Raw genomic sequence first — 13,134 nt, forward strand, 5'->3', positions numbered from 1 at the left:
TGATCCTCAGATCTCAGCCTCCTCAGCAGCTAGGAATACAGATGTGAGTTACTGGCACCCAGCTTGTATAGTTCATTTTTAACATAACACTTCCGGGTTTTGGGTGGTTTAATGAAGAATCTCAGAGCTGGGTGCTGGTGGCTCATGCTTGTAGTCCTAGCTACTCAGGAGGCTGAGAGCTGAAGATCACAGTTCAAAGCCAGCCTGGACAGGAAATACCGTGAGACTCTTATCTCCAATAAACCACTAGAAAACCAGAAATGGCGCTGTGGCTCAAGCGGTAGAGCACTCGTCTTGAGCTGAAGAGCACAGGGACAGCGTCCAAGCCCAGAGTTCAAGCCCCACTACCGACCAAAAAACAAAAACAAAAAAATAGGGGAAAAAATACACACACACACCACACACATACACACTCTCTCTCTCTCTCTCTCTCTCTCTCTCTCTCTCTCTCTCTCTCTCTCTCTCTCTCTCCAGTGCCTCTTTCTCTGGGGAAGAAGGAAGAAAGGGAAGACAGAAGACCCATTTTCCCTATCTAACTCAAGGGGGAAATAAATTAATACAAGTTTAAAGATAAAGAGAAAAAAAAGTATAAATGGACAAAGGTGTCTAAAGACTACACAAATAAAACTGGCAAAAAAAAAATGCTTAAGTAAAAAAAAAACAAAACCCAAAACGCTTTTTGTGCCTTCTATATTTATTAAGCAGTCACATTCTCTACACTTCTGGCCGTGACAAGGCAACCACGAACAGCTGTAGGCGGTGACTGTCTCTAACCAGGCTGGAGGACAGTCCCAAAATGACACTGCTGACTTATGAATTACAGGGCAGGCGTATTAAATTCTGATTCTTTAACTTTTTTTCCCCAAAACCAGGGCTTGAACTCAGTGCTTTGAGCACTTGCTTGGATTTTTTGCATACAGCTAGTGCTCTATCACTTGAACCTTGCTCCAGTTCAACATTTTGCTATTTCAGAAACAGTGTAGTGAACTTTTCTCCCCAGCTGGCCTTGAACATCTTTAGACCCTTCAGATATCAGCCTACTAAGTATCTAGTATGAACCACAAGCACCCAACAGGAATATTAAATTCTAATCCATACTACCAAGACATAGCATCATATTCTTCCAACACTACAGTGCCCAATTCCTTCCTCATCCCCAACTAGTCTCAGCCCCACAAGTAGTCCACTGCAGCTCAGCCTGGGCTTACAAACACTTTTGTGTTTGTGTGTGTGTTGGTCCTGGGGCTTGAACTCAGGGCCTGGGTACTGTCCCTGAGTTTCTTTTTGCTCAAAGCTAGAGCTCTATTTGACCCACAGTGCCACTTCCAGCTTTTTCTAAGTAGTTTGTTGGAGGTAAGTCTCATGGACTTTTCTGCCCAGGCTGGCTTTGAACCACGATCCTCAGATCTCAGCCTCCTGAGTAGCTAGGGTTACAGGCTTGAGCCACCAGTGCTCAGCCTGGATATTAACTTTGAATTAATTCTCCCATTCTAGAAAGACAAGTAAAGGCCTCTTACTTTTCATGTGTTTGTCTATGTGCTTTTTTTTTAGGTACTGGAGTTTATCTTGTGCTCGCTAGACAAGCATTCCTACCACTGAGCCACACACCCAGTTGTTTGATTTTTTTTTTCTTTTGTTCCCCAGTAATGAGGCTTGTACTCAGAGCCTTATGGTCTCACTCAGCTTTTTTGCTCACTGCAGGCTCTCTACCACTTGAACCATAGCTCTAGTCGTTTTTTGCTGGACTGCCCAGACTGGCTTTGAACCACAATCCTCTAAATCTCAGCATCCCAAGAAGCTGGATTACAGGTATGTACAACCATGCCTGGCTCAGCCTCACCGTTTTGTGCCTTACACAGAATAGCTTCTCTTACTGTCACTTTGTATACAGTCATCAGTTGTGGCTTACAAGCACTGAGCCTTTCCCTTCATATGCCCACTGCTGTACCAGCTGCTTGGCTTTTCACTCATTTATTCTTTCTTTTCATTTTCTCACAGTTGGCACTATACCACTTGAGCCACATGCCTGGCTTTCAGTGGCCTGAATAGCTCTCTAGTCTCAAGGTGGAGCCTGGGCTCTTAGAGTCATCCCCAGGATGGTCAGAACTGGAGAGTTGCTGGGTATCAAACCTTGGCCTTAAGTTCTTCTCTAGCTGTTCTGCCACCCGAGGAGCTGCAGCTCTGATGGCATCTTGGATGCTCTGTAAGTTCCACTGGGTCCTCAGGAGAGCATCGTCCAGGGTGAAGAAGCCATCCCGCGTGCGCCGCACTTGCATGCACACAGCCGTGGTCTTCAGCTCAAGGCCAATTTCGTGCACTAGCTTTCGCAGCTGCTGCTGTGTCTCATGCATACACTGCACCTCTGCCAGGGACACAAAATGATGGACATGAACCAGAAACAGTATCTGGAGACCAGCTGAGCTGGACACACACTCCCAGAGGCCTAACGACCTTGGTGAGATACCTGAGCTTTTCAAGTTTTGCTGTGGAAGGTGCACCTTGAAGGTCCACCATGTGAGGCACAAGTTTGTGTCAGACATGCAGAGCCTGGCCTGGCTCCCACTTCCTAAGTCAGGAGTTGCCTTTTAAGAAAAGCCCCAGATGATCTATGGGCGGGTTTGAGTTTGAGATACCCAGAGCTTAGACTTGGTGTGCTCAAATACAAAATGAATAGTGAGCCGGATGCCCGTGGCTCACACATATAATCCTAGCTACTCAGAAAGCTAAGATATGAGGATTGCAGTTCAAAGCCAGCCCAGGCAGAAAGTCCATTGAAACTCTTATCTCCAAAAAACCACCAGAAAAAACGGAAGTGGCGCTGTGGCTCATGTGGTAGAGCACTCGCCTTGAGCTGAAGAGCTGAGGGACAGTGCCCAGGCCGAGTCCAGAGTGCAAGCCCCATAACTGACAAAAAGTGAAAGCTTAGCTGGGCGCCAGTGGCTCATGCCTATAATCCTAGCTACTCAGGAGGCTGAGATCTGAGGATCATGGTTCAAAGCCAGCCCAGGCAGGCAAGTCCATGAGACTCTTATCTCCAATAAACCACTGGAAAACCGGAAGTGGTGCTGTGGCTCAAGCGCTAGAGCGCAGGCCTTGAGCTGAAGAGCGCAGGGACAGAGCCCAAGCCCAGAGTTCAAGCCCCACGACCGACCAAAAAAAAGAAAAAAAAAAGTGAAAGCTTAATCTAGGCATGGTGCCTAGCACCAGGAATCTTGGCTAGCTCTCAAGAAAAGGATGCAGCCAGGTGCTGATGGCTCATGCTTAGCCCCTCGGGAGGCTAAGATCTGAGGCTCATGGTTCAAAGCTAGCCCAGGCAGGAAAGTCTGTGAGACTCTAGCTTCAATTAATCACAGAAAAAGTGGGACGTGGCACTGTGCCTCAAGTGGTAATGCTAGCCTTGAGAAAAAGGAGCTCTGGGACAGTGCCCAGGCAAATCTCAGGACTAGCAAAAACAGCAAAGAGAAAAGAGAAAAGAAAGAAAAGAAAAGAGAAAAGAAAAGAAAAAGAAACAGAAAGGAAAGGAATCCAGCCAGGTACCAGTGGTTCACGCCTGTAATCCTAGCTACTCAGGATCAGGTTCAAAGCCAGTCCAGGCATGAAAGACCATGAGAATCTTATCTCTAATTTACCACCAAAACTAGCTTTGAATAGTAAATAGACAAATAACTAAAATAAAAAAAAATTAAGGGAGGGCTGGGAAGGTGGCTCAGTGGTAGAGTACTTGCCTTGCATGCCTGAGGCCCTGAGTTCGATTTCTCAGCACCACATAAGCAAAAAGAAAAAAGCCGGAAGTGGCGTTATGGCTCAAGTGGTAGAGCGCTAGCCTTGAGCTGAAGAGCTGAGGGACAGCGCGCAGGCCCAGAGTTCAGGCCCCACGACCGGACCCCCCAAAAAAACAAAAAAACAAAAAACTAAGGGCTAGCACTCAGACCCTAAATCAAGCCCCAGGACCAGCACAAATTAGTTTTAAAAATGAGAAGTGGTGCTTAAGTGGTAGAGTGCTAGCCTTGAGCTGAAGAGCTGATGGACAGCGCCCAGGCCCAGAGTTCAAGCCCCACGACTGACCCTCCCCCCCAAAAAAAAAAATCAAGTAGTTTAAAAAATGAGTGACTTAGGAGCTGGGAATGTGGCTTAGTGATAAGAGTGCTTGCCTAGCATGCATGAAGCCCTGGGTTCGATTCCTCAGCACCACTTAAACAGAAAAAGCTGTAAGTAGCACTGTGATTCAAGTGGTAGAATGCTAGCCTTGAGCACAGAGAGGCTCAGGGGCAGTGCCAAGGCCCTGGGTTCAAGCCCCTGGACTGGCAAAAAAAAAAAAAAAGTGATTGACTTGACATGAGAACATTTGTTCTGTGAGCTCTGAATCTGGCCAAGCCTTGGACAGGAGGAACTTGACATCTAAAGCCTTGGCCAACAGACATAAGGGTTGGTATGTGCTGTCCTCAGCTGGGTCAGAGGACAGTGCACTCTGACAGAGCACGCCACAGTGGCTCTCCACCTTACCTAAGAGGAACTCTGGAGGTGAAAAGTTCAGGCACCGGATGCCAGTAATGAGCATCGGAGACTTGCTCATGGGCCGAATCATGCCTCTCACAGCCATCTCATAGGCTTCCTGAGACTGCAGGTCTAAATTGGAGTACCTGGAGAACAGGAGGGGCAAGATGGGCAGACAGTGTGGAGTCCCCAACCCACAGTGCACAACGCCTACCTTCAGTCACTCTGAACTCCCTGCCATTCCCTGCTCCTCCAGCTACATTCAGAGAATCCTACTTTCTTGGTCTTCAGCTGCTAAAGGCAGCCCGTGCCCACCCTCCTTGGCCTCCCTGTCACCCAGTTGATGGCTCCTGTGCCCCTAGCTGTCCTCTGTACTCCAGTGCTTCAGCTTAAGACACCCAGCAGGCATCTTAATCTCAGCCCAACCCAAGTGACTTCAACATAGGCCCTGCTATGTATCCTAACACGCCTAAGAGTCCCGGGTAACTTCCTAGCCTCTTCTCTTTCTTTTGCAGCTGCCCACTGGGTACAGTGACACTATAGGGTACAGCCTGCTCCCCACCTCCAGTTTCACTACCCTGGGTCCCTAAGATCTCTGTCAGATCACAAGCTTCCTAGGAGGGGAGTGGGCTTTCTGCTTTCCTGAGACAAGGTTCACACAAACATTTCTGCATGTCCTGAAGGAATGGACACATGCACCTGTCTGGGCGTCTAAAGACATGATCCTTGGAATCTCACCCCCATGGACGGAGCCCATTTAGCTCCTCGGCACTTCCAGCAGCCCCAGCACCTCCCCCAGAACCCCCCACTCACATCACCAGGGCCTTCTGATGGGAGCCTTGGATCACAGCCAGGATCCGGTCCAGCTTCTCTCTAGTCACATGGTCTAGAAGAGGTGGCAGGAGGGAGTTGTCAGTGTACAGGTACCCAAAGCTGGGCCACAGCAACCTGGCAAGCTACTGTCCCCCAAGCTACTGTCAGCTTCCACCTTGGAAATGGGGATTCCATGTGGGGTGGAGTGTTAAAAACTGCACCAGTTCAGTGTGGCCTGGGAAAGATGAGTCAAGGAGAAGCAGACACAGAGGAAGGCAGAGGCAGCCATCCCTCTCACTTGCCCCCAGCTCTCACCATACGTTGTCTTCTCCACCAGACGCCCATCCTCACAGAAATCATCTGTGGCTTTGCCCAGAAGGCCTCGAACTGTGTAATCCTGAAAGGACAAGGAGAGGAGCATCCAGTCACTGTCCCAACTCTAAGCTCTAGATGAGGTTGAGGCCTCTGGTTTCCTCTCAGGATGACATGCTTCCTGGTTGTATTGTTACAATCTCCCTAGCACATGATTATTTAAAAAAAAAAAAAAGGTAAGCCAGAAGTTGGTGCCTCATACCTATAATCCTAGCTGCTTAGAATACTAAGATCTGGGGCTGGGAAGGTGGCTCAGTGGTAGAGTGCTTGCCTTGCATGCCTGAGGCCCTGGGTTCGATTCCTCAGCACCACATAAGCAAAAAGGAAAAAGCCGGAAGTGGCACTGTGGCTCACGTGGTAGAGCGCTAGCCTTGAGCTGAAGAGCTTAGGGACAGCACTGTGGCTCACGTGGTAGAGCGCTAGCCTTGAGCTGAAGAGCTTAGGGACAGCGCCCAGGCCCAGAGTTCAAGGCCCCACGACTGGACCCCCCCCCCCAAAAAAAAAAAAGACTAAGATCTGGAATTGTATCAGGAAGAGTGGAGAAGGGTAAAGGAGTGATGGGGGGGAATTGATTAGAATACACTGAACACATGCCTGGAAATGTCACACTAAATCCCCCCTTCTAGAGATAATGTATGCTAATAAAAAACAAAAATGAGTTTGTTTTAAAAAAAAAGGGGGGAGGGGGGGTGGAGATGGGAAGGGGAAACAAAGGAGGAGGCAACAATGCTTGATAAGAAATGTACTCATTACCTTGCCCCTCTGTACGGTATTTTCACAATAAAAATAAAATTTAAAAAACAACAACAACAACAAAACAAGAAGCCTGGTGCTGATGGCCCATACCTGTAACCCTAGCTACTCAGGACACTGAGATCTGAAGATCACGGTTCAAAGCCAGCCCAAGCAGGGAAGTCCATGAGACACTTATCCCCAGTTAACCACCAGAAAACTGACACTGTGGCTCAAATGATAGTGTTCACCTTGAGCTGACAGCACCCAGGCCTAGAGTTCAAGCCTCAGGACCAACTAAACAAAGACAAAGAACTGGGTGGTAGTAGCTCACACCTATACAGGCTACCTATACAGGCTACTCAGGAGGCTGAACTCTTGAGGATCATGGTTTAAACCCAGCTACGAGTTAAGTCCATGAGACTCTTATCTCCAATTAACCACCAGAAAATTGGAAGTGTTGCCATGGCTCAAAATGGTAGAGCACTAGCCTTGTGCAAAAGAGCTCAGAGAAAGTGCCCAGGCCCTGAGTTCAAGCCCCATGAGTGACAAATTTCTTGGGGGGGGGGGGAAACTCTCTGATGATATGGACATCTTACAGATTCCCCAGCATAGAAATTCTGCTAGTGAAGAAGCCAGGCACCGGTGGCTCACGCCTATCATCATAGATACTCAGGAGGCTGATATTTGAGGATTGCAGTTCAAAGCCAGTCCATGAGACTCTTATCTCCAATAAATCACTAGAAAACCAGAAGTGGCGCTGTGGCTCAAGCGGTAGAGTGCTTGCCTTGAGCTGAAGAGCACAGGGACAGCGCCCAAGCCCAGAGTTCAAGCCCCACAACCGACCAAAAAAAAAAAAAAAAAGGAATTTCCACTAGTGGCTGGGCACTGGTGGCTCACATCTGTCATCCTAGCTACTCAGGAAGCTGAAATCTCAGGATCGTGGTTCAAAGCCAGACTGGACAAGAATGTCTGTGACTTTTATCTCCAATTAACCACCAGAACAACCAGAAGTGGCACTGTGGCTCAAGTGGTAGAGCACTCACCTTGAGCAAAAGAGCTTAAGGCCAGAGCCCAGACCCAGAGTTCAAGCCCCATGACTGACAAAAAAAATTCTGCTAGTGAACTCCAGAGAAATATCCCACATTAGGCGGGCCATCCCTGGAGCCCCATACCTTGGTGAGGTGAGCATCATACATGTCCATGAGAAGTCTGCGTCCATGTCCCACGCCGAGCACTGAAAGGCAGCCAGCCAGCCATCATACACCTGGCATTCTCTTTCCATTCCCCTAGGGCACCCCTACCGCACCATCTGAATACTCCCTCCTTGGATGCTGTTGCAGCTAGCAAAAGGACATGAATTTCTGCAGGGAGCAGTGGCCAACTCTGGGAACAGGACAAAATGCAGATTTCTAGGCTTCCACTACATGTTCTGAATGACTCCTGTAAACAAGGAAGCTAGGGTCCTTAAGCTTCTTAAGAGGATTCAGATACACTCAAAAATAGGAGACAGCTGGGCATAGTGGCACATGTCAGCTACTCAGCAGCAATTGTGGCAAAAGGATAACAAGTTTGAGGCCAGCCTGAGCTATACAGCAAGACTCTGTCTCAAAAAATAAGCCTGGGATGTCTGTGAGGGTAATTTTTATCCTTTTGGGGCTTCAAACAATGTGCAGAAGTGGGAGAAAGTAGTGTCTGATGCCTGCCAGTGTTATGCAGATAGAAGGAGGCAAAGCACAGGAAACCATACAAAGAGAGGACCCAACAAAGTGATAGCCATTGTATGGCCACTTCCTGCCTCTCCTGACCTATTTGTCCCTCTGGCTAAAGGAAAGAATAATCTTCCATTCACTCTTGGAGAGCAGAAACAGAGAGAGGACATGAGATCATGTCTGCCTGCCTGTACCCCAGAAAACAAGACAAGGAGATCAAGACTGCTGAGGCCAACGGATGTGGCCACCTGACCCTGGGGATACAAATGGCTTATGACTCAGGGCATTGTGTGGACAGCTCTGGCAATATCCAGATCCTTGCCAGAGAAGACAGTCACATGCCTGGCTGCCACATGATGTGATAATGTGTCCCTCACAGAAGCAGGGCACTCTCTGGTCCTCAAAAGTCAAGGCACCCACGCTCTTTTTTTTTTGGTCAGTCGTGGGGCCTGAACTCTGGGATTGGGCGCTGTCCCTGTGCTCTTCAGCTCAAGGCAAGTGATCTACCGCTAGAGCCACAGCACCACTTCCAGTTTTCTAGTGGTTTATTGGAGATAAGAGTCTCATGGACTTTTCTACCCGGGCTGGCTTTGAACTGTCATCTTCAGATCCTCAAATCTCCTGAGTAGCTAGGATTACAAGGGTGAGCCACTGGCGCCTGGCACACCTACTGGCACACCTACGCTCTTGAGACTCAATTTTCTTTGTTCAGATCATGCCTGTAATCCTATCAACTCAGGAGGTTGAGATCTGAGGAAACCAGCCCAAGCAGGAAAGTCCTTAAGACTCTTATTTTTATTTTTTATTCTTTGCTGGTAGCAGGGCTTGAACTCTGGGCCTGAGTGCTGTCCCTGAGCTCTTCAGCTCAAGGCTAGCACTCTACCACTTAAGCCACAGCGCTACTTCTAGCTTTTTCTTCTAGCTTTTTATGTATTTACTGAGGAACTGAACCCAGGGCTTCAAGGATGCTAGCTAGACAAGCACTCTACTACTGAGCCACATTCCCAGCCCAAAGTCCTTGAGACTCTTAAATCCAATAAACAACTTAGAAAAATTCAGAAGTGGCAATGTAGTATGCTCAAGTAGTAGAGAGCTAACCTTGAGCAAAAAGAAGCTCTGGGACAGCACCTAGGCCCTGAGTTCAAGCCCCAGGACAGGAGAGAAAAAAATAAGATCACACAGTATCTACCTAGTAAAGCAACTGAGGCTAGTCTTGGCAAAAGTTCTCAAAAGTTATTTTAATAACAAAATTTAAAAGAAAGAAGGAAGGAAGGAGGAAGGAAGGAAAAGAAAAAAGAAATAAAAGAATGTCAGATGCTGGTGGCTCACATCTGTAACCCCAGCTGCTCAGGAGGCTCAGATTTGAGGACTGCAGATCAAAGCCAAGCTGAGCAGTGAAGTTCAGGAGATTCTTAATTCCAAATAACCTCCAAAAAGTCAGAAGTGAAGATGTAACTCAATTGGTAAAGCCCCAGCCTGAAGTAATAAAAGCTGAGGGAGAGTATGAGGCCCTGAGTTCAAGGCCCAGGACCTATATGAAGAAAAGAAAAGGGGGGTGGAGGAATGGGTCAAGTGGTAGGCTCTGGATTCTATCCCCACTATTGCCAGAAAAGAAAAAATTGTTGTGGTAACTGAATGTGTACAACGGGCCCCAAACCACACATACATCTCACAACCCGTGAATTCCTTTCTCCTGCTAGTCATCTCCCCCACTGATCAGAGACTTAGGGCAGTAATCAGGGGAGAATGGCAGTGGTAAAAGGTGACTGTCAGGGGGCTGGGAAGGTGGCTCAGTGGTAGTGTTTGCCTAGCATGCATAAAGCCCTGAGTTCGATTCCTCAGTGCCACATACACAGAGAAAGCCGGAAGTGGTGCTATGGCTCAAATGGTAGAGCGCCAGCCTTAAGCAGAAGAAGATCAGGGACAGTAAACTTTACTACTTGGGGGGGTAGGGGAATAGGGGGAGAAATAGGAGAAAATGAGGGAAAAGAAATGTACTCATGACCTGACTGATGTAACTGTAGCCCCTTTAATTTTAATAAAATTAAAATAAAAAATTAAAATAAAATAAAATAAATAAAACAACCACCTAACAGGTGCACCCTTTATAAAAAAAAAAAAAGAAAGGTGACTGTCAGGGGAGAAGTGGATTGGACTTCTGGTAGCTCCCTGATCCTCTTCCTCCTTCTCTCCACACCCTTATTAATGTATTTCCTGGCTGGCCACAACACCTACCAAGCACTCCAGAAGACCGGGTATCTAGCCGATGTCCCACGCCAATCTTCAGTCTGAGGAATTCTGGTCCACATACTGGAAATGAATAGCAAGGTCCATTTCTTCAACTAATTGAGCCTGAAATGGCTTTGGACTGTGTGGTGACCTCATTCTTAGATTGGAATTCACTGTAGCCACATCTAGGCTCAGGCTAGACTTTATGGCTTCCCATCTTGGAATCTAGGGCCCAGAGGAAGGGCAATCCAAGAGGCCTGTCACTTTGCTTATCACAATTCTCCTCATGAGGGGATTCAGGAGGTCTGGGTCTAACACTAGAGATCAAGATTGTGGAGGTCCTTGCCTAATTCCAGCTAGTGCAGCTCCTGGCCATTCTCCTAATAAGAAAATGGGGACTGGAAGCTCCCTAAGGCTGTCTGTTAACAGTTCTACCCATTGGGCTCAGACACATTAGTTGCTAAGAAAATAAGTTGAGTTTGGGGATTGGTACATGCTTGTAATCCCAGCACTAAGGAGGCAGAGGCAGAAGGATTGGAAGTTCAAGGCCAGATTAAATGAGAGTAAAATCCTGTCTAAAACAAAAACAAAGAAACAAAAGCCAGGTACTAGAGATTCACAAGAGGATCATGGTTAGAGGCCAGGCCAAAGTTCGTGAGACCCCCATCTTAACCAGTAGCTGGGTGAGGTGGTATGTGCTTGTCATTCCAGCAGTAGGCTGGAAGGCTGAGGATCATGGTTCTAGGCCAGTTCTTTTTGTTTTTGGCCAGTCCTGGGGCTTGCACTCTAGGCATAGGTGCTATTCCTGAGATTCTTTTGTTCAAGGCTAGCACTCTAGCAGTTGAACCACAGTGCCACTTCTGGCTTTTTCTGTGTATGTGGTACTGAGGAATTGAACTCAGGGCTTCATGCATACTAGGCAAGTACTTTACCACTAAGCCACATTCCCAGCCCATCTAGGGCAGTTCTTAATACACCATCTCTACAGAAAAAAACTAAGGATGGTAGTACATGCCTGTCATCCCAGCTGTGGTGGAAAACATAAATAGGACTGTAATCTGGACTAGCATGGAGAAAAAACAAAACCCTATCTCAGAAGCAAAACAAAACAAAAATAGGCTTTTGCACACATCTATATCCTATGTACTTAAGAGACTGGCCGAGATCCAAACAAAAAGATCATAGCTGGCAAGCAAGTCCATGAAACTCCATCCTCTGAAATAACCAGCAATTATGATCTAAAAATCTCAATTCCTATCTGACATGCTATAATAAAAACAGTCAAGGGCTGGGAAGGTGGCTCAGTGGTAGAGCGCTTGCCTTGCATGCATGAGGTCCTGGGTTCGATTCCTCAGCACCACATTAAGCAGAAAAAATTTTTTAAAAAGCCGGAAGTGGCGTTGTGGCTCAAGTGGTAGAGTGCTAGCCTTGAGCTGAAGACCTGAGGGACAATGCCCAGGGCCAGAGTTCAGGCCCCACGACCGGATCCAAAAAAATAAAAAGTCAACAACTACAGTTAACATGCCAAATCTTCCAATCTATGTTTCATTTTACTTTAAGAGACCAGTCTCACTATGATACCCAGATTGGCCCAGCCTGAGCTCAAGAGATCCTTCTGCCTTAGCATCTCTAGTAGCTGGGACTACAGATGCACACCTTGCTGTCTCCATGTGCTTTGCACAAGAATCGTAAATGTTTTATTGGAAAACAGACAGGCTCATTCCCTTCCATACTGTCTTTAGGTGTTTTGCACAATGTCAAAGCTAGTCAGATGCAGCCCACATAGTCAGCAAAGCCTAAAGTATGTAGAGTCTGCCCTTTCTTGGGGAAGTTTGCCAGTCCTCATTCTAATATTTCATTTTATCATGGTCCTCCAAAAAGTTGGAGACAAAAATCTGAAGCACTGGACCTTGACTCTAGCCAGGGGTTTTCCTGCTTGAATCGGCCTTACCCAGCCTATGGTTGGTGAGGGTGGGCACACTGGTGGCTTTTAGAGTCAGCTGTTTCTCTTCACCGTCTTCCACAGGGCCCAGCAAAAAGCGAACACGCTGTTCAGGAGCAGGAGGTTTCCCAGCATTGAGACCTAAACACACACACGGGTATGAAAATATTGGATCACCTGGGAAGTGTGAAGGCGTGGAAGAAGGAAGCACACGGTGTGGAACCAGAGTAGCAGTACTCATGGAAAACTTACGTTCAAATCCTGACTCAACTGTATTAACCATATGACTACTGAGGAAAGGTAGAAGTAGACCATTAGAAAAAGCAGAAGTAACAGATCATGAGGAAAAGCACTGCCCCAGCGAAGAGGCCACGTGACTTTATTTTCAGGCAGGATCAGAAGCAGAGGTGGGCTTCCAAGAGAACCAGAATTCCCAGCACTCACCCTTCAGAAGCTGCATTTCTACAGTATCTCTCAGGTGCAGCCATTTTAGTCCCGGGGGCTTATATACCGCGAAAAGCCCGTGGAGGCGCGCCAGGCTCGCGGACCCCATAACATGCCAAGCCTCAGTTCCGCCGAGCCAGAAAGCGGACTCCAGACGGAAGTGACCTGCGGTCCCGCAGCAAATGTGGTCCTTACAATAGGCGCCGCCAAGTTCCGCAGCCGGAAGCGGTTCGCATCTTATTGTCCTCGTGTGGAAAACGCGAGAGGGGGGGAGAAAATAGGGCCGCCCGAAGAACCGCAAAGCTGGAGAGGTTCTGTCCCCTTTGGAAATCCACTCAGCATTGACAGGAATGGGGAGTGTTAATACGTTAAGTAGGTGGCAGACAGGCCACATGG

The 13,134-nt window shown here is 47.6% G+C and overlaps 1 protein-coding gene across 1 annotated transcript; it reads right to left on the bottom strand.

Annotated features, from left to right (window-relative positions):
* Window positions 1-662: 662 nt before the first annotated feature.
* Trub2 (TruB pseudouridine synthase family member 2) lies at window positions 663-13,132 on the bottom strand. The gene is made up of 8 exons (XM_070014710.1): window positions 12,739-13,132; window positions 12,304-12,435; window positions 10,359-10,433; window positions 7,587-7,648; window positions 5,623-5,704; window positions 5,308-5,380; window positions 4,504-4,640; window positions 663-2,362 (listed from the first exon to the last, which is right to left on the bottom strand). The coding sequence occupies exons 1-8, from the start codon at window positions 13,130-13,132 to the stop codon at window positions 2,034-2,036; spliced, it is 1,284 nt and encodes a 427-aa protein (XP_069870811.1). The 3' UTR covers window positions 663-2,033.
* Window positions 13,133-13,134: the final 2 nt, after the last annotated feature.

This window comes from Dipodomys merriami, unplaced genomic scaffold (genome assembly GCF_024711535.1).
Source record: "Dipodomys merriami isolate MVZ:Mamm:240054 unplaced genomic scaffold, mDipMer1.0.p SCAF_11, whole genome shotgun sequence".
In the NCBI taxonomy this organism is placed as follows: Eukaryota; Metazoa; Chordata; class Mammalia; order Rodentia; family Heteromyidae; genus Dipodomys; species Dipodomys merriami.